At 44.5% G+C, this 25,000-nt stretch overlaps 1 protein-coding gene across 1 annotated transcript in view; it reads left to right on the forward strand.

Annotated features, from left to right (window-relative positions):
• LOC308166724 (homeobox protein SIX6) overlaps positions 1-25,000 on the forward strand; it is a gene marked incomplete at both ends in the record, with an annotated part of 165,212 nt that overhangs the window by 129,082 nt on the left and 11,130 nt on the right. The window contains 2 exons of the mRNA XM_080541050.1: positions 4,894-5,099; positions 23,684-23,874. Coding sequence (XP_080397176.1) covers positions 5,068-5,099; positions 23,684-23,874 — 223 coding nt within the window. Of the gene's footprint in view, positions 5,100-23,683; positions 23,875-25,000 lie in introns of the transcript that reaches the window.

Genomic DNA, 25,000 nt, shown 5'->3' on the forward strand with positions numbered 1-25,000 from the left:
GGCGGCTGGCCAATAGAGGGCGCTAGGGCGCCGCCCCCACCTTCCAAAGCGCCCCCACTTCCTAGTTGCTACTTGTAAACGTTTTTTAAAAATAAACATTGTTTATTCATAAAATGCGGCTGATATTCTGTCCGCGCCTATCAGCATTCATTAAAAATCCTCCAATACAATAAACATTTTATCTATGTGTGTGTAAAATTCACTGTGAAAATACATAGGGGAGGAGTCGGGGCGCCGGCCGAATGGCAGTCTTTGGCAGTCCAAATACTTTTGGCTTACACGTGAGCTGTAGCAGCGCTCCAATTGGCTGTCTCCTATTTCTCGGTCGGGGCGCAAAAAATGCGCCCCGAGCATGCGCAGATTATAGGCTTACCTAGGCTGCAGCCTAGGGCCAGTGCCACTACCACTAGGGGTAGTAAAAATTAAAAAATGCGTGAGACTTGAGAGCCCTGAATATCCGGTTGTTAAGTCTGACGTCAAACGTGACGTTTTGCAATTTCCGGGTCAAAACCAGAAATTCTCCGCACCAGAATACCAGTGTACTACAGCGGTAGAATGACAGTTTAATCGTTTTTTAGACTCTGATCTATTCATACAACAAGGGACACAGCACTTTGCCGTCTTCCCCATATTGTCAGGGTATTTGAGCCTCGGAAAAGCGCTATATAAATATAATTAATTATTATTATTATTGCGGCATTTCGAAGACAGCGCCTCAGCCAACTTTGGACCCGGAAACACGTCGCGACTTAACAACCGATATTCGGACAGACAACAGGAGAGGAGAGCAACAGAGAGACAGACAACAGGAGAGGAGAGCAACAGAGAGACAGACAACAGGAGAGGAGAGCAATAGAGACAGAACTGAGGTGAGGTGAGCAACAGAGATAGTTCAGGATGATAACAAACAGTTCAGTATGACAGAGACAACTAATAGAAAGACAACTGTATGATTATAGAGTTTACATGTTCATGGAAATATTGTATAGAAAGGTACACTTTAATTTAATTAAAGAAGTAACAAAGAACACATTTATTATCACAATTGCATTGTGTTCCATGTCTTTCTCCATTTAATAAATAATGCCTAGTTGAATGGCTAAACAAGACAACTGTCTGGACAGTACTGCTAGAATTATTCACCTTACCGCTGCACAGATAGACAAAGGGTATAAGTCCATTCTGTTAACATTAGGTCTACTCTGCTAACAAAGACTATTCCAGTTGATTTGTCAGTTGTTGTGCATTATATTTTTGTTGTGTTTGCAGTTCGCCCTTTAATAAGTTATATATATAAATAATTAAGTTATATATATATTCTCATGCTAAAATCGACTGTAAATCCAGATTTTAAAGTTGATATTCTTCCCCGTGGAGCATGCCCCCATAACCTGTGCCCCACCCAAAAATGTAATCACCAGCCGCCACTGCTCTACTTATTCTACTCTAGTCTATTATTGTGATTTTGTATCTTCCTGCAATGCCAATGCTAAGGAACCTAAGCCAAATAATTTTACTCTTGTGATTGTGTACTTGTATTATAGTACATTACTTGATGTAATAAAACAAACAATTCTGATTCTAATATGCTCTAGGCACCACAGTATCCCCCCAGAGAGAGAGAGAGAGAGAGAGAGAGAGAGAGAGAGAGAGAGAGAGAGAGAGAGAGAGAGAGAGAGAGGGGGGGGGGGGGGGCATAGAGTGAGATACATAGAGTGAGATACATGCAACCCTAACCCTAGGAGGTCAATCCATCTGGTTGAGCAATCATTACATTTTAGCGGTCGTCACAGACGAGAAGAGAATAAACAGGAAACCACACAGCGTCATCACTCGCCTGTGATAGTGACAGGAAACGACTGGTTAGAGGATCTCACTGTTTGTTTTAGAACACTAACGTTACACTAAATGTTGGCCGCGCGCGGTGATAACGAGCAGCCGGGTTACAGATGGAAGAAGAAGACGGTCCTTGAAAACAAAGCGAACCGTCTTTGGCCATGAAACACATTCCAGCAGTCCAGAAAGACAATGGGCGCTGGCCCGTGTTGAACTATGCTCAGCGCTAAACGGTCATTTCCCTGGGGTGCACTCACTGATATGCTCTGATGGGATAGGGGACTTCCTGTCAGTTAGTGCAGAGAAGTCATCAGACTTAGCAACAGTCCTTGACCTCCCCTCCCACACCCCACCCCCTATCCTGTGGAAGTTTTGTTCGAATACATTAATGAACTAAAAATAGTTGGTAGCTGTCTGTACATATTTTAAGAACAATGCCAGAAGGGTCCCCTGAACAGAGCCAACGATACGTGGGTTCAATGGACATTTTGGACGTATTGTTCCAACTAATTGTGTGCTTGTCCCAAAACTCAATGCGAATACATAAGATGATGTACTGTGTACTTTGATCCATTTTCAGTCAAGAGAATATGTTAAGTTCAGAATAGATTTCAAGATCCTTCTGCTTGTTTATAAAGCTCTCACTGGCACAGCACCAGAATATCTGAAAGACTTGGTCTTGGAGATTTGGTGAGGCTGCATTCTCATGTTATGCACCCAGATTGCGGAATGCACTGCCAGTTTACATTAGGGATGCAACCTCAGCAAATATGTTCAAGTCAAGACTAAAAACCTAATATTGCCTTTAAATGACTAAATGATTAAATGATGATTATATAATGATTGGAGCACTGAGCTGCAACGTTTGCAGGAAAAGCGCTATACAAATAAAAGTTATTATACAAATAAAAAACCAAGTTATTATTGTGCACTACAGTTGAACTGTTTAGACCATAAATTAGAAGTCTCTACTTCCTCTCGATGTCCCAGTTAAAACCTAGCCATGTCTAAGCTCGTTTTATCCCTACTGTTATCCTCTTCTATCCTGTGACTTATTGGAGTATCAGTTAAGCTCAGGGTTTAAGGAGGTGCTTGTTGATCTTGATAGTCATTAGAGCAGCCTGTACTATACTCTGGTTTTATTTTTGCCTTTATGAAGATTAAACCTTGTGCAACGTGAGGCCATTGGGTTCAAGCAGTTAACTCAGCAGTAAACTGCTGTCTGTGTGTGTTTGTTTACCTCTCGGTGCCACCCACACCAGTAGGTTGGTCTAGTAGTCGGAGAGGATAGACTTATGACCTTTGTCCTAACTGCCATTTACACGCAATCACTGTAATTGCTGCTGGCAACGACTGCAGAGGTTGATTGAGTCTCAGTTTTCTTGCCACGCTGGTGATGATAACCTGGAAGGAGTCAGGAGGAGTCATCATCATATCTGGTTTCAGCGACACGATGAGATAGGCCTGGGAATAGGACATACATGGGGTTTGGCTGGCATCAGTTGTACAGTACAAATGTCTTCCTCACAAAATGTAATTTCCTTACATACTAGAGAAAACTCTAGTATAGACCAAGTGGTTTGTTTGTTTGTTTGTTTATTAGGATCCCCATTAGCTAAATGCCATGGCATTAGTCTTCCTGGGGTCCGATACAAAAATCAACAAATGGTTTTGACTGTCATATACATGCAAATCTTGGTATATGACAGTACTATGATCTGTCAACAAACAAAGTGGAAATGTGGGTGACAATACTATAATATAATGATATTTATGAGCTCATATGAAAAGTTATAGCCCTTCATCAAATGTATATATCCTTCACAGACGTTAGGCCAATAATGCTCTAATAGGTTATCATATTATGCTACATCTTATTGCAGTGCCGATCATCCATTATCCAACCACGCTCCTGCAGCTAACAGACTTACCCAGCATTGTGGTGTTGTTCCACTCAGCCACGCCAACTTTTTCCGGGAACGACATCTGCAAGCCTTCCTGCCAGCAAAAACAATATTTTCATAATGAGATCTATCATCCAAATTCAATAGGCAACAAATCTTCGATAGCAGAAAGGATATTTGGCCTCTAAGTTTATAAAGACACCTTTTTAGAATTGGTTTTGAGACCCAGTGGTACTGGAATTTCACAATTATTATTAAAAAAAAAAAATCTTCCCAGGCTCTGAATCAGAGGCCGGATGAATCAGTTCCAAGCAATGATCCATCCACACGTTGCCTTGTGGTTACAGCCGGGTTGGAGCCAAATCCCCAGGCCAGCTCTCACTGGCATCACCACAGAAAAACTCAGGCACAAACTCGCTGACCGTAAATGTGAGGACTGGCTTCACACTAGAAAAAAAAACTATATTTAAAAACATGTTCTGTTCTGTTAAGGCAAAGGGTAAAACATAAAACACTATTAATTCCTGTTTATGTAGGCTATGAATGGTGCTGGTGCAACATCAATAATCATTATTGATATTGTCATTTAATGTGTGTTCAAAGGACATGTTGTGTATTACAATTGAACTGTTGTTGTTGTTGTTGTTGTTGTTGTTGTTGTTGTTTAAAGCTGTTGTGATACCAACACATAGGCACAAGGGCCCTAAAGGCATGAACTGACGCGCCAGCTTGTGTCGCGGGAGCGGCCCCCCGGTGAAGAGGCATGTGACTGCTCGCTCCCGACGGAGTGTTCCATCAACGTCACTAAATGAAAACCCAGGCTTATTTTTGGTAAGTCTCGCGAGACTTATGACAATAAACCCGGATTTTGGAAGTCTCGCGAGAGTTGTGAAAACAAGCCTGGATTTATATACCATCTCGCGAGACTTATACATATATATTTCTTTTAGCAACATTGATGGAATACCCCCCCCCTGGACAGTACAGGCTGTGGGAGGGGCAGCTGATCAGCTAGCCCACTTGCTCGGTCCTCCACGGCAGCAACATTCAACATTGTTTCAACCCAACAAGGCTCTAGCGTGGCAGCACCACGCTCCTGGACGGAATTAAAAAACTAAACTCTTCAGCTTCTTCATGTTTTGACTTTCGGTCATGGAGGCTTGACCTCTTTCCACAACACAGCATTCACACTTGTCTTATGTAAAAACACAACTTACGGATTTATATTTGGTCTTTTAACGTGGAATTTCGCTTGAATTTCAACGGTTTCCAACGGGCCCGAAGACAGCTTGATACCGTTTTTTTTAGAGAGGCACGAGAGGTTGCTATGGACACAGGAGCTGCCCCGGAAAAGAAGAGGTAAATGATATTACATTTGTTAGATAACTAGCTACTAGATTAGATTAGATTAAACTCATCGCAGAGTACAACTACTATACAACGAAATGCAGTTTAGCATCTAACCAGAAGTGCAAAAAGGGATATAAAGGTATGATACTAGCTAACTAATTGAAACATTTATATATAGTTTTCGTCTAGCTATGTTTTCTACGCCCCAACTAACATAGTAAGGGTGTTGTAATCTCAAAGAGTTTGACACATTTTCTAGTTTGATGACTGCTAGCTAAGAGAGGCTATCTCAGTTGCTAACTAGCTCTGTGGGTTTTGTAGTTTCGTGCCAAGTTTTCTGTCTTTGTTATGTTGTTGTGTCACCAGATTTCTATTGTTATGGTTCGTAGAGAATGAAACCAAACTGAGGGGTTAATGACCATCGAGTCAATATTTGAGGCAAAGTTTTTGTTCGAGTGCTGTCTGTCAAAGCTAGCTCGTTAGCTTAGCTGTGCGTATGGTCGTGGCAGACCAGGATCCACTTCACTTCGCTGTCCTTTGTGTCAGTCAGAGCTGTGTCCCAGTGTCCCAGAGCTGTGTCCCAGTGTCGTGTCCCAGTGTCCCAGACCTGTGTCCCAGTGTCCCAGAGCTGTGTCCCAGACCTGTGTCCCAGTGTCCCAGAGCTGTGTCCCAGTGTCCCAGAGTCCCAGAGCTGTGTCCCAGTGTCGTGTCCCAGAGTGTGTCCCAGAGCTGTGTCCCAGTGTCCCAGAGCTGTGTCCCAGTGTCCCAGAGCTGTGTCCCAGAGCTGTGTCCCAGTGTCGTGACTCGTGTCCCAGAGTGTGTCCCAGAGCTGTGTCCCAGAGCGTGCCCCAGAGCTGTGTCCCAGAGCTGTGTCCCAGAGTGTGCCCCAGAGCTGTGTCCCAGTCCCCCAGAGTGTGTCCAATTCCCCCAGAGTGCGTCCCTGTCCCCACAGCTCTGTCCAACATGTTAAACTGTTATAACGCACTTGTAACATACAATAATGTTGAATAACTGCCATATATTGAAAGCTGAAGCAATCTTGCGAAAAGGGGCAAAAGCACTTGCTCCTAGGACATTTTCTGACACTTTTATAGCCATAAAAGCAAAAATAAATACAGGCGGAATGTTTGATTAATAATTAAGCTAATAATATGGTTGAAAGGGTTAAGTTGTTTGGTGAAATGATGAAATTGGCTTTCATACATAGCAAATTTAAGATTAGCATAAATGTGTGACACTGACTGATATTATCTTTCAGTGTGTCTTATTGTTAATGGGCTAGACAGCCAACATTGGCCACATGGTGGTTAGAAATACTTCCCATGACCTCTAAATGTAAAATCATGAGAAATTTGAAAAAAAAAAAGTATTTAGCTGTTCTGTGTACTATTAAGAGTATACTATTAACAGGAACATTTACAGGCCCATGTACAACTTACTGTATTAGTGGCCACATTGCTCATTTTAATGGCCACGTTTTTGTTTCAATTGTGTTACCCTGGGTGCATGTCTACTCTATTGTTTTTGAATGAAATGATATGAAACTGTTTCATTGTAGAGGTGGTGGCAGGAGGATGCTGCTGTTAAATGGTTGCTCTTGAAATATTCAGAATTCAGTGAAAGCGGTCCTTTAGTCCATCTATAATTTAGGCGGTTTTGTTGCCACACAGACCAACAGGTGGTGTATCAGTTTGAAACAACAGACCAGTGTTTCAAAAATACTCTCCAATACTCAAGGTGTTCTTGATTTAGTTAAGGCTAGATGGACCAATTGAATAGACCCAAAACACCTTAAATACTCTCAAATACTCAAGGTGTTTTCTGTTTTTGGTTTAGTTAAGGCTAAAATGGACCGATTGAATAGTCCCAAAAGTACTAATCGAAATCAAAAACACCGTAAATATTCTTAGATGTCTGATTTGGGGCCTATGCTGGTCTGGTATGAACCATACTAGGCTGTTATTCGTTGTACATTGTTATTCCAGTAGCGTTCTCTAGTCTAGGTGATCAATACCATCTAGCTGGATGTAATTTTCTAATGGAGGCTGTAAGGTCTGGTCAAACAGTTTTTTATTTCACAGATCTCTCTGTTTGCTCACTTGAACAAACTGTTCTCCTTCATGTGTCTGTATAGACTATTATCATTCAACCTTTATTTAAACTCAAAAGTCCACTGAGGTTCCCCTCATTTACAGAGACAAGTTTTTCTTGAAGATGATAAAATAGGCCTTGTTGAAGACATTTACGTTCATGTGTTTGCCAGTGTTGGCAGAGAGCTGCAGTCTTATGTTATTTCAGACTTACTGTACCTCTTCTTAATCACTCAGGCCTTGACGTCAGTGGGAGGGCCAACGTGTGTGTAGCAATTCACCTGCGGCAGATACACTGGCTGCGTTCGTAAATTCGCTCTGGGAATCTGATCAGCACTCTTGGAATGCCTCTTGTCAAATTATCAATCAAATGACTTGGTCCCTTTATGGCATCAAACCCAGAGTGCGTTCCAGCGCTCTCAGAGTGAATTTACGAATGCAGCCACTGTCTGACAGGAGACATGGAGGGCCTAGGTCTAGTTGTAATTTCCTGTGCATGTTGGCCAAATGAAGGAAAATACCTGAAAAAAGGCTTGCCTGTTCCAAATGTGATTGGTTTCTGGGCAATGTAGCCTAACCTGTGTGTTTCTTCCATGGTCCATTGACTTTTTCCAGAAGCTGTCAGTCTTCCTGGTTTAGTATCATGATACATGTGTCGTGCATCGTAGGAAAATCATGTGCGCTGTTTCCATGGTCATCTGCAGAAAATGTATCATGATGTATCATTGATTTTACAAATCCTCCTTTTTTGTCTCTGATGATTCATGTGTGTTGTTATTATTCAACGTGTGCATTTTGAGTTGAAGCCAGATGGAAATACAGTGAGAGGATCAGCCGGGCGCTTGGCACTCTGCTCTGTTTGTAGATATTAAAAACCATTTCTGTAAACCGTTTGTTTTGAACACAGTGCTTCCACTGTCCTCACGGACAATTTACTGCTCTGAAAGGGGTTACGTAACACTCACAGACCAGGCAATGTTTTCTGTCACACTGAATCTAAGTGGTAGTGAATGTAAGAGGTAAGTGGTACGGAATGTAAATGGCAGATGCATTCCACAAGCAGGTCACTCCACTCCATGTTAATAATGCAGTCAGGGAATAAGGTGACAAACGTGGTGAAGTCTCAGGACTTAGGCCTTACTTTGAGACTTTGAGACCAAGTCCACCAACAAAAGTCCACCTGTTTGCACTAGAGCTTTGGATTTGGATTGGAGTGTTTTTTGCAGTTTTCGCCTAGCTATGTTTTCTATGTCTTAACTAACATAGTAAGGATGTTGTAATCTCAAAGAGTTTCACACATTTTTCTAGTTTGATGACTGCTAGCTAACCTAGCTAAAAGATCTCAGTTATCTTGCTAACTAGCTCTGTGGGGTTTGTGCCAAGTTGCAATTCATTTTCTGAATTAATTACCGTAACACTAATTAAATACTACAAATTGACAGGCTTGTTAGTTCTGCAGAGCAAAAGGTCGTATAGCGCCCGTGGGCATGCATGACCGTGTGTACAGGGATGTTATGTAACGTTGTCCTTTCTCCTGTAGCCTTTGTTGCGGGATCAAGGGTTGTGTTATGGTTTCATCCTGTCTTTGTGGTCCTGGGTGAGAGAGAGTGGGAGAATCAAAGCTGTGTTTTCCCTTCAATGGTTCTCCTCCTTCTTTTAGAGAAAGCAAAACTGTAAGAAAAAACTAATCTGTGGTGTTGATGTATGAATCATTAAAACAGTCACTTTACATTCCAGTACAATGTAGCTATTAAGCTAACCTAGCCCTAGCCCTATGACTAGTTGGCAAAATTTCCGAACTATAGGCCGAATTCACGGCTAAATAGTGTCTCCATCTGTGAATACAGTCAGAATGGATCACTTTGCCTGAATTCAAATTATTTTCTCACCAACTGACCAAACAGACGGTGCGCCTAATTTTCTTCAATCATATTCAACCTACATAGCTAATAGCCTAACTCTACAGGTGAAATAACACCTAGGCTAGATTAATTTGGATTCATGATTTCCTGATTTCCAATCTTGCCTTTAAGCGTGGTTGATTGGTTGGTTGGTGGTTATTCCTTTTAGCACGGGCCGGGACTCGGAGCAGAGGCAGAGGAGTGTGCTGTTGATGCTATGCAGAACTGGTTGCATAACACGCAGGATTAGCTTTCACGGACCCTGTAACACAGGCAGGGCCTGGTCCAGATCAGCCAGGACTGAGGACTGTAAATATTTGGCATTCTAAGCTTCTGCACAGTCAACCTGTTAATGTGACAGACAGACAGACAGACTGGAAGACTGACTGAGCAGTGTTTCCTCCAGGATTTTTCACATTAGTGGCGGGGTGGTTGTCTTTCGCGCGTTGCGCATAAAACGCGTGCGCGCGAAAACAAATATAATTTCTTAAATAGCGGTTAAGTCATTAAAGCCGAGCAGGTGATTTTATATAAAAGGTGATCAAATACCAATATTGTTATGTACGACAGTATGTCATTGCAGCACTTTGTTGCACTTTACGACGTCACGTTCTGTTAGAGCTTTACGACTGTGTGTGTGTGTGTTGTCAGAATGAATGGCACTTGACAGTAAACGGATCTCAGTTTGTATGTGTCGTATATTTCTGTAGTATGTATGATCTATGTATGAATATGTGGTATGTTTTAGACACACACACATGCCAGGGCATGCAGGGACACAGATGACCAGCAGGGACCTTTGGGGGTTGGGCAGGGACACACATGCACGCTGGCCCCTCCCCTCTGGAGCGGAACGGGCAGAGAGGGACAGAGAGCGCTCTCTTGCAGCCCAGGATCCACGGGGAACAGATGTAATGTATAAACCTGCCTGTAACTGATTAAATTGTCTTAAACTAACTGTTCTTTGATTCATAATCAATAAGAATACACGACAGTAAATGGCGAGCCAGCCAGGAGATAATATAACTTAATTTACAGTATTGTGCGGACTCTTCAATTCGACGAAGAAGGTAGATTTTCTGCAGAAATCTCTCTCTAGTCGATTGGTGTGTTTAAAATAGGCTGTAAATCTCAGATAAGTTATAGTCAAAAGAATCTGTAACGGTAATCTTGTTGGAATAGAAGCAACCTTTTCATAATCTTTGATGGGTGGGTGGTGAGAGCCGGACTTGGAAGCCCGTTTTTTGTAAAATATAGTGTTTGATGGTATGTGATTTGTTTGTACGGTATTGGAATATCGTGTGTGTCTGTGTAATATTCGGTGAGGTTGTGTTTATGTGTTGGAGTGTGGGTGGACTCGGTAGTCTGTTTTATATTGTAGCAGTGAAGAACATGTGAGGCTCTTTTGTCTGTTTGGAAGGACGCCATTGTGTTGCAGTGTACTTTCAGCGGAGTTTAGACGCCATTTGCATTTAGACGCCATTTGCAGTGTGTCAGAGAGTCTATTCTTAGACGCCATTTTTCTTTGTCCTGTGTAAGCGGAGCGATAACACGCACGCTCGGGCACGCGCGCAGACGCGCAGGACACACACAGAGACCTTCTAGAGGAACAGTGAAAAACATATGAGAAAGATTTGGATGAGATAAATAATAGTTAAACTGGATTGAAAAATAATCTTGATATTGCGGTGTCGTGAAAAGTAATCGTTTATGAAAACAAGTTGTGTTAAAGAGATTGTTTTAAAGCAGGCTACAAACACGCGGGGGTTTTTCCCCCAGAAGGACAAAGACTAGCCCCTCCTTCCCCTACTCCATTTTTACACGGAGGCGCTGGCGCATGCGCAATCGATACGCAAGTCGGTTACTTGGCGCCGCCTGCTGGACGAAATACGACAATACATTTTAAAACACTAAATCCTCAGGGAGATACAGCTGAGGTCGATGAAACAGTCCGATACATTAATAAATAGATGGTTATAAATGATTGTAATGTATTACATTAATTTAATTACTTTAACTAATTACTTATCAGTTGAATTAATTATTCAGATTATTTCATTTTCAGTTTTCACAAAACTTTGATCAATTGGTTTATAGTGGTCTAGGGATGACGTTTTCTTCCACAGGATTACATCAATGAAGTGTAAATGACTAAGTCTAGTTGATTGTGCATTCCTTCCGAGTAGCAGGTCGATTTCCTTACAGATTGTAATTGATAATTGATCATTTTGTTCCTTTCAAATAACAAGTCGATTTCCTTACAGATTGTAATGAATAATTAATCATTTTATTCCTTCCCAATGACAAGTCGATTTCTTTACAGGTTGTGATTAATATTTGTAATTTACATCTTTTATTTTAGTTAGGTCATTTCCACAGTGTTTGATTAAGGAATAGCAGAATAGTACATATTTGATAGTTGAGCAGTAAAAGGGTTTTTGTGGATCAGTGAATACTTAGGTGGGACCAGCTTTTGTGATTTAATAATTGTGTTGACCAGAACTGTAATTAGTATTGAATGAGTAATTAAGTGACACATTCATAAACAATTAGGAAACACATTTAAGTATAAAGTACTTACACAGAGATTAGATTTAAGTTAATACTGCACTGACATACACAAGAGGCAAGTCTGTTATTCTGGAGTTGCAGGGTTTTTGTGGGGATGGTTAATACAGTTATATTGGACTAGCATTTGTTTAGCAAACAAGACAAAATAAGGTGGGTTGTAAGAAGCGTACACCTTATCTAATATAGAATATTGTCAGCATATTGAACAAGTAGAATGGGGTCGAATTCCACGAAGCTGTTAAAAGATGTTAGTGAACATCGTGGAATGTTGGCTACGTTATCCCCTATGGCTGTAGTGGAAAAAATGAATCCTCTTGTTAGGGAAATTAGCAAAATGTCTACGAAATGGAATAGCCGTTGGGCATACATTGAACAGCCGTGGCCGAAAGAGGGCAGCATTAATTTACAATTAATTGCAACATTGGAAATACTTATCAATGGGCACAAAGCACATCAAAGAGGAAAGATTAGATCAGAGAAACGCAAGTTAGAGTTAGCTATTTTAGATCTATTTAAGGTAGAGGGACAGAAAATAGCTCAGTGTCCTGCCTCCAGTCCCCCTCCATATGCTAAGGCACTGGAGGATCATTCCCAGAAGAAGAAGAAGGAGCCAAGGGGAAAAGGGGACGACAGGAGTGACGAGGAAGATGACAGCGAAGATGGCAGTGCAGACTCAAGTGATGACGACAATGCAGATGGAGGCGACAACGCGCAGGTCAGGAAGATGATAGCCACAGCCGAAAGGAAAGGTGGGAGAAGACGCCCGGAGAAAGAGGGAGATTGTCACCGAATGTCATCAAATACATTAAAGAACTGTCCAGTGCTGATTCGGGGTAACAAGATGGAATATCATCCGTGGCATCATACAGATTTGTCTGAAGTGATCGAGAAACTCCCAGTTCTTCAAGAGGGAGGACATTCGTGGACGCGAGAGGTCGACGTGATACTGATAGGAACGCAGGTCGCGATGGGAGACCTGAAAAGACTCTTAGCTTTTATTGCAGGATTGGATACAATGCAGGAAATATTGATGAAGGCAGGACTTCATAGATATATCAATACATCAGTTTATGATCCAGAGCTCTTCGCAGCAAACAGAGGCAGGCTGTGGAAAGCAATCAGAGAGACCTACCCTACTCACATTCACCCAGACAATATCATTGTGAAGCCACTGGGGGGGGATGAGAATCCCAGGGGTTATATTGCCCGTATGCACTCTCAATGGAGAAGTGTGACAGGGAAAGACGCTGAAGATAACCCCTTAGAAAAATCCATAATCAGGGAAAAAATACAAGAAGGGCTTCCTACCCCAGTTAAGGATAAGCTAGCAGAAGTGGTGGGGCTACGACACATGAACAAAGCTGTTTATATAGACCACGTAGCTCATCAAGTTGAGTTATATCGAAAGAACATTCAGATACAGAAGGCACGAGACGAAGAATCCCTCAGAATATTGACTCATTTGCAATTGACTGAAAGCGAGAGGAACATAGAGGGAGTGCAGGCTTTAGCCCCACAGCAACAGCCACCTGGAGTGCAGACTGCTACTTACCAGTCCTACTCACAGGGGCCACAAGGGGGGTATCCTGCTACTTACCAGTCCTACCCACAGGGGCCACAAGGGGGGTATCCATACCCACAAGGGCCACCAGGGGTGCAAGCGGTTCCCTACCAGATGTACACACAGCCTGGCCAAGGACCACCACCAGGGGGATGGACAGCAGCAGGGAAGGAGATGCTAGAACCATGCCAATGCGACCAGAATGGACATCTAGCCTGTGCCTGCTGCAACAGGCCCCAGGGGGGCGCAGGGGGGAGCCAAGGAGGAGGATATTGGCCCCCTACTACACCTGCTCCAGGAGTGATGAACCCTTACGGAGGCCCAGCAGCTGGCCTATAGGGGTGCCCGGAAGATCCGAGTGGGAGGTGCCAGCTGGTGGTGACACAGAAGCCTGAAGGCGCCACGCACCTCCCTATGTCTAGAGAATATGTGAAGACAATCGGATTTGAGGGAATTAAACAGCTGATTCCTACAACTGAGCTTGTAGACTTAGAGTACAAGGGACAGAGAGCAACTCTGTCAACACTTGTGTCAGAACACACGCCAACAGGGCTGCTAGGGAGAGATGCTCTATGCCAATTGAACTGTACAGTAAAATGCACACCTGACGACTGTCAGGTGACGATGCCATCCGGTGTTCAGATTCCATCGACAGCCAGAGTGATTAAGCATAGAACAGACCTACAAGCTTTGCCTTTAAAGGGAGCTGATATAGAATATTGGGTTGATGGGTCTTGTTACGGGGTAGGAGAAACGTTGTGCGCTGGGTATTCCTTAGTTAAAGCACAGAATTCAAAGTTTATTGTAGAACAGGCTGAGGCAGTTCCTCAGCCTTGCTCGGCTCAGTTGGCTGAATTGATTGCCCTCACAGAAGCATGCAACTTGGGAACCGGACGGAGAGTGACAGTGTACACCGACTCTGCCTATGCACATAATGTTTGTCATTTTAATGGAGCTGTATGGAGGGGGCGGGGTTTTAAGAGAACTGATGGTACGCCTATACAGCATCACGCACAGATCATGAAGCTGTTACAAGCCATGATGAAGCCAAAGGAATTAGCTATAGTGAAGTGTGCCACACACAGGTCTGACTCATCACATGTCACACAAGGTAACAGGGCTGCAGAAGATGCAGCCAAAGCCATTACAGGAGCAGACAAGGCAGGTAAAGGTCTTCTGGTCACACATGAAAAGCAATTACAGGGCATGGTCACACTTGAGGATTTATTGATGTTACAGAGTAGAGTAACTACGTTAGACAAGAGCGTTTGGCTAGCAAGGGGGGCAAGTCAGGATGACACAGGTCTATGGAGGAATCATGAGGGGTTGGTTGTAGCACCCTCAGATTTATTAGGCATGTTAATACAGGAAGCTCATGGATTAGCACATGTGGCTAGGGGGGAGGTGAGACGCAAGATCACCAAGAAATATGGGTTTTGGAGTCCATATTTGATGGAACAGATTGACCATGCTTTAGGTCAATGTGGGGTCTGTTGGAGAAACAACATCAGAGTGGGTACACCAGTGGTGTCTGGGCATATCCCTACCCCAATAGGGCCACGGGTGGTGGACAGGGGGGTGGATGTACAGAGTAGGCAGGATGTTGTGCCAACAGGTGCCGAGGTCCCCAGAGAACCTGAGAAGGAGGAGCTACGAGGAGATGCTGTGGTGTTGCCAGAGCCAGTGGCAATGCCAGTGTTACAGCCAGTGACATTACCGGCAGTGCCTGAAACCGAGGGGACAGTGGAAAGCTGTCCAGATGCCAATGAACCAGAAACCAACGAAGCAGAGAGTGTTGACAGTCTGGAGGTCCAGCCTGGGGGTGTCCAAAGCCTGGACACCTGTGCTACTGGGGATGCTGGCGAGTGCCTGCACCATGCTTCAGATGATGCTGAGGGCGACTCCCCAGACTTTGATCAGCGTGGGAGGGGACCAGGCGGTTGCCTGAACCTCAATGACACTGACGGACGACGACCAGTTAGGAAAAGATTAAAGACTATGAATAGGGTAGTGAAGCAGCAGATCAAAGGGAACGACGGGAATGGACAGCAGATGATAGCATGGCTGGAAACGGTCTTAGGGGCATGGGAAACTTATTTTGCCAAGATAGGAGCACCTATTATAGCAGACATGATTTTTGACTTTCTTAGGAGGCAGGGCCTCATTGACTGTTTTTGGAAAATCAGTCACTCAGTCCACGTTAGTGAACTTTTCAGAAGACTAGTCCTCACCTGAGGTGAAGATCTATGCATTAATGCATTCCCTTTGTCCTATGCTTGCTGTTGGAAAATTATGTGTTATGATAACTGAATGTCATTATTTGTGTATTGTTTGTTTATTTCTATATCGTATGTGATTGATGTCAGTTGAGAAGTGATGTAGTGGTTATGCAAAGATAGGAAAGAGGTTCTGTTCCTAGCGCAACGAAAATGGAAGCTGCTGACTATGAAAGTGTTATCAATCTGAGACAGCGGTAAAGGCTGTTCTCCAACTGGGTACAAGTGCTAGTAACCTCTGACCCCGACGCTTCAAGGACAAAGAAAACATCGGTCGTTGGAAGTTTCTGTATTGATTTGTGCATGATAAACTGTGTTTAGTTTAATTGTGATTGTTATTTTCAAAATTCTTTTTATTATTGGTTGTTTTCTATTTTTTGTTTATGATATCTTTGGTTCCTAATACTGGTCCTGGGTTGGTCTGTGTTATTGTGCTTCTTGTGTTGTGTGTTGGTGTAGTTTTTCTGTCTGTTGTTGTTTATTTTTTAATTTTTAATTTTATTTGGGAAAAAAAAAAAAAAAAAAAAAATTTTTGGGGATGTTTTGTGGGGTTTTGTGTTTTTGTTTTTGTTTTATGGTAGTTTAGTTTCGGAACACCCTCTGGGTGGTCCGAGGGGGGATGTGTCGTATATTTCTGTAGTATGTATGATCTATGTATGAATATGTGGTATGTTTTAGACACACACACATGCCAGGGCATGCAGGGACACAGATGACCAGCAGGGACCTTTGGGGGTTGGGCAGGGACACACATGCACGCTGGCCCCTCCCCTCTGGAGCGGAACGGGCAGAGAGGGACAGAGAGCGCTCTCTTGCAGCCCAGGATCCACGGGGAACAGATGTAATGTATAAACCTGCCTGTAACTGATTAAATTGTCTTAAACTAACTGTTCTTTGATTCATAATCAATAAGAATACACGACATATACCTGTGTGGATCTACATTTATTAGCATAACACAAACATAATAAATGAGATAGAACAACCCTGTTCATTAATGTTCATTAATGCTTGAGTTCATGTTCATGTTCGCACTGTTACTGTGTTGTGTGCCAATGCACTCCTGTGATGCTGTGTGTGTTATTGAGACCGTTGGGAGAGAGAGCTCGGGTGAACTAAGAAAGTTGTGTATGAGATAGTTTACAATTAAACGCACAGATTACATGAGAGAAGCTATCTGTCATTATTTCAACCACTGTCCAAGTGGGGACGTCACGTTACAATACTTTCGTTTTAGAACGAAACGTTAGGCTAGCAGCGTTTAGCAGTCACCATTCTTGAGCAAAACATGATACAAACAAACATTCAAATACTCGCGTCGTCTTGATTTTTTTTCCGATTTCAATGTATGACGCATCATTTGAAAGCTTACCATCTGTAGTTTCAGACTATGTAAACAAACGAAAAATTACGTAAGCAAATGGTTATTATTTATCTGGTATAGATACCACTTCTGCGCCGAATGTACCGCCACCGGCACAAATCCGCACCTGACATTGTAATTACCGTAATTTCTAAACTATCGAAAAAAATCCAACTGTCCCTGAAAGCTGAGATGTTGCACTTCAACCAACATATAGGGTATTACGGTAAAATGTGACGTGAGGACATTCTCAGAGTCAGTTTACTCACAGTGATTGGCGGAGCGTTCAGGGACACATGCTTTTTTTCAGTTCTCCGGTCATAATAACTCGCTGCCTTTCTGCGCAGCCTGAATCAAAGTGGACTGTCTGAATCATTTGGTGGCGGAGCAAATTCATTCGTGGCGGCCCGCCACCAATAAATGCATATAGAGGAAACACTGGACTGACTGTTAGTGTTGTAGATGTAGAGTATGGGCTGACTGACTGTTAGTATAGAGTATGGGCTGTCTGTCTGTCTGTTAGTGTAGAGTATGGGCTGTCTGTCTGTCTGTTAGTGTAGAGTATGGGCTGTCTGTCTGTTATTGTAGTATGGGCTGTCTGTCTGTTAGTGTAGAGTATGGTCTGTCTGTCTGTCTGTTAGTGTAGAGCAGCGATACTCAACCCGCGGCGGCTCCTTTAAGACGAGTTGCGGCTCTTTTAAGTCCCACTTAAAAAATAAAAAAAAATAAAAAATAAATAAAACATTGTCAGCAGAATTCATCAACATTTCATTATCACTCACAAGTCACACATCAGTCTATTAAGCCGCCCCCCCCATCCCTCTGAACAACCAATCACAAATTATTTCAGGTTTCGCGCTCTGATTGCAGGTGCGTGAGATAATTGCTCCGTCACACTGGGAAGACTAGCTTACAGCACTATGCAACAATGGCGAAGGAATATAGGAAACGAAAATATGAAGAGGAATATCGAACATTTAAAGAGGACTGGGAACTCGAGTTTTTCTTCGTCTCCACCGGTTCGGGAAAATGCATCTGCCTGCTTTGTGACAACGTCATTTCACAATTTAAAAGGTCCAATTTGCAGCGCCATCACGACACAAAACACCAGAAGTTCAGTACCGACTTTCCGAAAGGCGGAGAGCTGAGGGCGGAAAAGCTGGCGAGACTCAAACAGAACCGAACTGCTCAAAAAAACTTATTCCAATCCACACTAATACGAGTGAAAGAGCGACAGAGACATCCTACAAAATGAACTGATGAAAAAGATGAAGCCATATACTGACGGAGAAATGGTGAAGGATTGCATACTGCTGGCTTTTTCAACGTTGTATCCTGAGAAAAAAGACCTGGAACGAGAGGCCCAAAAAATTCAACTGTCGGATTCTACTGTAGCTAGGAGGGCATCAGACATTTCAGAGAACATTGCACATACTCTTAAGGACAAACTGTCATCCGCTGAGTTTGTCAGCCTTGCAATGGACGAAAGCTTGGATATCAATGACACGCCACAATTACTCATCTTTATCCGAGCGATCAACAGTAAGTTTGACATTACAGAAGAACTGCTTGACATGGTTTCACTGGAAAATGGAACAACGGGCATTGAAATAAAAAACGCAGTGCTGGAAACATTAGAAAAGTTTAACATTGGACCAGAAAAAATCGCAGCATTCACAACAGATGGTGCACCGGCGATGCTAGGTAAGAGGAACGGAGCCGTGGCTTTGCTGAAAGAAACACTGAAAAACGGCGGGGTTGCTGCTGAGGGTATTTTCTCATACCATTGTATTGTGCATCAACAAGCCTTGTTTGCTAAGTTCAAATGTCTGAATGAAGTGATGGCAAATGTAATCGAAGTGGTTAATTATATCAGGGCCCGTGCAAGAAACCACTTACATTTTAAACGGCTGTGTGAGGAGTTTGACACTCACTATGGAGATTTGGTGTTACACACCGAGATCAGATGGCTGTCTAAAGGACGTATGCTTGCACATTTCATGGACCTGCTTGAACCCCTGAAATCCTTCATTGTCGGCCAAGGGGAGACTTCCCGATTTTCCTTTTTGGATGATAAAGAGTGGGGGCTGTCTGTTGCGTTCCTGTGTGACATTACGCAGCACTTGAACGAACTTAATCTCAAGATGCAGGGAAGAAACAAGACCGTGTATGAGCTCTACACGGCTGTCAGAGTATTTTCTGACAAACTGGATGTACTCGAACAAAGTGTCCGTGGTTCTGATTACCGTTTCTTCCCCACCGTGCAGAAAGTGATGGCGACGCATGCAGACGCTCTCCCGCCCTGTCAATCACAATTCTGTGACGTGCTAACTGAGCTCAAGCAAAACTACACATCAAGATTCCACGACTTCAAGGATCATAGCAATATTTTTCTACTTGTGAAAAACCCATTCCTGATTGAGGTCAATGAAATGAGGCAAATAAGCGACCAGCTCGGACTTGTGCAGCTTCAAATGGAGTTCGTGGAGTTAAAGAGCTCAGATGAACTTCAGCGTCAGTTTCGGATTACAGATGTCGTGGACTTTTGGAAACTGGTGGGGCATCTACCAAATATCTCCAGACTGGCAAGACGCATCATCTCAATGTTTCCGTCCACATACCGGTGTGAAGCAGCATTCTCTGCGCTCTCAAAAATAAAATGTCGCAACCGAAACAGATTGAGTCTGCAGCACACAACAGAGGCCCTTCGGATCGCCGTTTCCAGCGCAGAGCCCGACATCAGTATGGGCTGTCTGTCTGTTAGTGTAGAGTATGGTCTGTCTGACTGTCTGTTTGTTAGTGTAGAGTATGGGCTGTCTGTCTGTTAGTGTAGAGTATGGTCTGTCTGACTGTCTGTTAGTGTAGAGTATGGCCTGTCTGTCTGTTATTGTAGTATGGGCTGTCTGTCTGTCTGTTAATGTAGAGTATGGGCTGTCTGTCTGTTAGTGTAGAGTATGGACTGTCTGTCTGTCTGTCTCTTAGTGTAGAGTATGGACTGTCTGTCTGTCTGTTAGTGTAGAGTATGGGCTGTCTGTCTGTTAGTGTAGAGTATGGGCTGTCCCACATGCGTACATGAGGGTTTGGTTACCAGAAACTAAAGTAAACAGACAGCCGACACAGGCACAAACGACAGACAGTAAACACTGCTTTGATTCTGTACAAACCATTTATTTTTCGCTTGCCTGGACTCTTCACCCCAAAGGCCCCACACGACACCTGGACATCTGTCCAGTGTGTCCAGTGTCCTGACCCGTCCTCTTCCATTTCAGCTTCACCAGTGTTACACCTCACCTTTGAACAGCTGTTGTGACTTTGTTGTTCAGCGTTATACGCGACCTGCCTGGTTAGACCGCAGTCGAAATGACACATATCCGATTCGTATCTGATTGAGGGCGGCATGAGATTGAGGCTAATTCAATCAATGTGCTTTTTTACTGCTTACACGTAAATATGTTACAAAAAAACATATTTTTTTTGTGTCACTTCTACCTGGCGGTGTAAACGCAGCCTTGTAGAGACTAGAGTATGTGTCATAGTAAAACACCAAGTCAGTTAAACGTCTGGGATATCGATCTGTCCAGTTAGCAAGCGTAAACGATTGTTAATCGTTAATTCATCTGCTTTGGTTCAAATGAAAGCGACAACAGGTGGGCAGGAGAGGCAACAGCAAAGCAGAGCAGCACAGTTGATTTTTCACTAGTTTTCCATTTTGCTAGTGCCCTTGCCCGCAGCAAGACAACCCCCAAAAAGGAAATGGTTTTGCAGGTAGTGGCCACAGACCATTTCTCTCTCCTAATCCTTCCTGACAGATTTTTCGCTAGTTTTGCATTTTGCTAGAGCCCTTGTCACTCCAGCTCCTCCAGGATGGCACATCCATACGTGCATCCATACGTGCCGTCGCAAGAAGGTTTGCTCAGGTTAGCACAGTCTCAAGAGCGTAGAGGAGATACCGGGAGACTATCCATTACACGAGGAGAGCTGGACAGGGCCGTAGAAGGGCAACAACCCAGCAGCAGGACCGGTATCTGCTCGTTTGTGCGAGGAGGAACAGGAAAAGCACTGCCAGAGCCCTACAGAATGACCTCCAGTGGGCTACTCATGTGCATGTTCCTGAATAAACTGTCAGAAACAGACTCCATGAGGGAGGCATGAGGACCAGACTTCCTCTAGTGGGACTTGTGCTCACAGCCCAGCACCGTGCAGTTCGACTAGCGTTTGCCAGAGATCACCAGGATCGGCAGGTTCGCCTTTAGCGCCCCGTTCTCTTCACGGATGAGAGCAGGTTCACATTGAGCACATGTGACAGACGTGAAAGAGTCTGGAGACGCCGTGGCGAACGTTATGCTGCCTGCAACATCATCCAGCATGACTGGTTTGGCGTGTCAGTGATGGTCTGGGGAGGCATATCCTTGAAGTGTTCCCTTCATTTCTTTGAGCGGTGTATAATAATAATATACGCCAGTTAGCTGACACTTTTATCCAAAGCGACTTACATTGCAGTGAGTGCATACATTTTCAGTATATATGGTCCCAGTGAGAATTGAACCCACAACCTAAGCGTTGTTAGCGCCATGCTCTACCGACTGAGCTACAGAGGACTGTGTATGGGCTTGAGAAGATGCATTGGTCAGCCTGCATTGGTCTGCATTATGGAACGCAAACATTTCTGTAGCCTACAAGCAAACATTCAGTGAACAAGCTAAATCATGTTCGCTGTGAAGCCAGACATCAACAGAACAACTCTGAGATGTTGTCCGCCCCTCTATTTGCACAGATCTGGTTAAATGCCACTACAAACTACATTTGGTTGTCTCAGTTCTTGTCCTCTGCAATGACAATAAAACTGAATCTATTCTAATCTAATTAAAAGGCCTTTTTACTCTACATAGAAAGTATGGAACTGGATAGTTGATTGGTAGTTAGGCTATGGTAAATTCCATTAGCTGATGCATTTCCTTGGGCTTCAAATAACATGTAATATTGTTAGTGGAACAGAGTAACCAGATCAATGCGATTAGCCTAGCGGCTAGCCTATGTTTGGGAAGGCATTCAAAATGAGTCCCATCTAGGCTATATTGTCATTGGGTTAGGCAGGTTTAGGGTTAGGCAGGGTTACGGTTAGGGTTAGTTAGGGTTAGGCAGGGGTAGGCTTAGGCAGTGGTAGGGCAGGCTACACACTTTGTTTTGTTTGTACAGTGCATGGTTGTAAATGGGGTTAAAAAACACACACACACACACACAAAATACTCCAACCCAGATGCCTCTCGTGCTCCAGGATATTGAACGGCGCTGCCATTGTCTCGTCTAAACACTTCAAACACCACAGACACGGAGAAACAATAAGCAGAGGAAGTGGCTCTCATTACTTTTGAAAACAAGCGAGGAGTTTTGAAAGGAGAGCTTTCATCAACAATGCCCTTTTCAAGACGATGACTCCTGTCGTCTGAATCCCGTGTCTCTGCTTCTCTAAATAGGCTGGTTTATTTTCTCTGTAGAGCTAATCTCTCCTCTGTTCTTCCACTTGTATTATTGTTTCGCTAGATGGAGAATTAAGGATAAACTGTACTGTATAAACTACAGAGGAGTGGTGGCCTTGTAGGGCTAGTGGTGGCCTAGTAGGGGTAGTGGTGGCCTAGTAGGGGTAGTGGTGGCCTAGTAGGGGTAGTGGTGGCCTAGTTGGGGTAGTGGTGGCCTAGTAGGTGTAGTGGTGGCCTAGTAGGGGTAGTGGTGGCCTAGTAGGGGTAGTGGTGGTCTAGTGCATAACTTACTCCAGGGAGTCTGCCCCTGTAACCTCTTTGGATAAAAGCGTCTGCTAAATGTTTAAATGGTTAAAGGTAGGCCTACTTGTGTCGGGTCACTAAGAGGAACCAGTCGGAAAATAAGAAGAACGTGAGCTCTGAGGCAGAGGCGTACATCTGAGAGGTTTGTTTTGTCAAATGTTTCAAGAGGAGCGAACTCCTTTTGTTTTGCTAGGTGTCGGTGTTGCCGTGTCCAATTTCACATCAGGTCATCTGCCCAGAAGCCTTTTGTCTTCTGTTATTGTAGGTGTGTGTGTGTGTTCCAGGAGTGGACTGGTCTGTCTGTCTGTCCGCTCTCCCCCCATTCATTTCCCTCCCCCGCAGAGTGAAGCCTGACCTGATCCTGAGCTGTAAATGTCAGGGTTGATTGGTTGGCTTGGCTTGGCCGCGTACCAAGGAAGGCAGTTGAGACTCCAGCGTGTATCTTAACACAACCAAGCCTCCTCGGCTAGCCAATCAGGTGGGGGCTCACCCCGGGGGGTGGGGTGTGGTGGTGGGGGGGGCGGTGGCGGTGGCTCACTGCGCTTCCTTTGGTCCGCAGCCAATTAGACGCTAGGACAGGGACACCGCAAATGTTAATGAATCCAATAGGGAGAGAGAGAGAGAGAAAGAGAGAGAGACGGCGTGCTGAGGACTGTGCTACGTGTTCGTTCACGTTTGCGGACCTGAGCCACTGCAACCCCTCCCCCCCTCCCCCTCCCCTCCCCCTCCCCTCCCCTCCCCCCCCCCCTCCCCTCCCCTCCCTCTCCAGTCTGGTCAGCCAGTGGCTAAACACAGTGCTCCAGACCCCCACGCACAGTAGAGTAGCAGGCAGACAGAGAGAGAGAGAGGCAGACAGAGAGAGAGAGGCAGAGCGAGAGAGAACGAGAGACAGAGAGAGAGAGAGAGGCAGGAGGATGCAACAAACCCTGGTGTGTATGATGCGTGGTAGTGTGTCCGCTGGGCCGTCAGAACAAGAAGAAGCTCTGGAGAAGGACTCTGACCCTCACCATCACCACCACCAGGCTCTGACCCTCTCCCCCCCCTCCCCCAGGGTGAGCTCCGAGCGTCGTAAGGAGAAGTCCCGGGATGCGGCGCGCAGCCGGAGGGGGAAGGAGTCGGAGGTGTTCTACGAGCTGGCCCAGGAGCTGCCCTTACCCCACAGTGTCAGCTCCAACCTGGACAAGGCCTCCATCATGAGGCTGGCCATCAGCTACCTGAGGCTCCGCAAGCTGCTCAACACAGGTGAGGGGGGTGGAGGGAGGAGGGAGGGGGGTGGCGGAGAAGGCCAGCCTGGAGGCCATCAGCTACCTGAGGCTGAGGAAGCTGCTGAAGACAGGTAGGTACCTGTTACGACTAGGTGTTTCTTTCTTTTTCTATCACGACGATTGCCAATGGCCCCTGGCCGGAGCTAGATTACTCTTCCTGCTACGCCTGGTGGATTGATGATTCACTTGCTTAGTCAAATGTGTTGATTGTAAGTCGCTTTGGAATAAGGCGTCTCCTAAATGCCAAAAATGTAAATGCTAGTGGATGGGAGGGCTCGGGGGGTTAGAGCACAGGGCTAACAACACTTAGGTTGGGGATTCGATGCCCGCTGGGACCTACAGAAAAATCTACGCCTTCGCTTGTAACACTGCAATGGAAGTCGCTTTAGATAAAAGCGTCAGCTAAATGGCTTATATTATTGTTTGTATATATTATTTTATTATTGTTTGTTGTTATTATTATTATTATATTAGAAGAATATATATTTTTATTGGTTGTGGTTTCTCTGGTTGTTGTCCCAGAGGGAGAGAGGGATAGAGGGAGAGAGGGATAGAGGGAGAGGCTGGTGGTGACGGGGGACGGGGGACAGTGAGTGAGGGAGATCAGGACATCATGTTCAAAGCAGCTGGGAGATCTATACACCTGCAGTCAGGATATAGATCACTCTCTGGTGTGTGTGTGTGTGTGTGTGTGTGTGTGTGTGTGTGTCTCTGTGTGTGTGTGTGTGTGTGTGTGTGTGTGTTTGTGGGTCTCTGTGTGTGTGTGTGTGTGTGTGTGGGGGTCTCTGTGTGTGTGTGTGTGTGTGTGTGTGTGTGTGTGTGTGTGTGTCTCTGTGTGTGTGTGTGTGTGTGTGTGTGTGTGTGTGTGTGCACGTGCACCCTGCCCCACCAGCATGTGCTGTATAAGTTTCAACAAGCACAATCTCCTTGTCAGGAATCATTGAATCTAAACCTTTTCTCATGTCCTGTCCTGCCTCCCTTTTCTGCCAACTCTCTCTCCCCCCTCTCTCTCTGCCCCTCTCTCTCTCTCTCTCTCCCCCCCCCTCTCTCCCTCTCTCTCTCTCCCCCCTCTCTCTCTCTCTGTCTCCCCCTCCCTCCCCTCC

The sequence above is a fragment of the Nansenia antarctica genome, assembly GCF_963989245.1.
Source record: "Nansenia antarctica genome assembly, chromosome: 1".
In the NCBI taxonomy this organism is placed as follows: Eukaryota; Metazoa; Chordata; class Actinopteri; order Argentiniformes; family Microstomatidae; genus Nansenia; species Nansenia antarctica.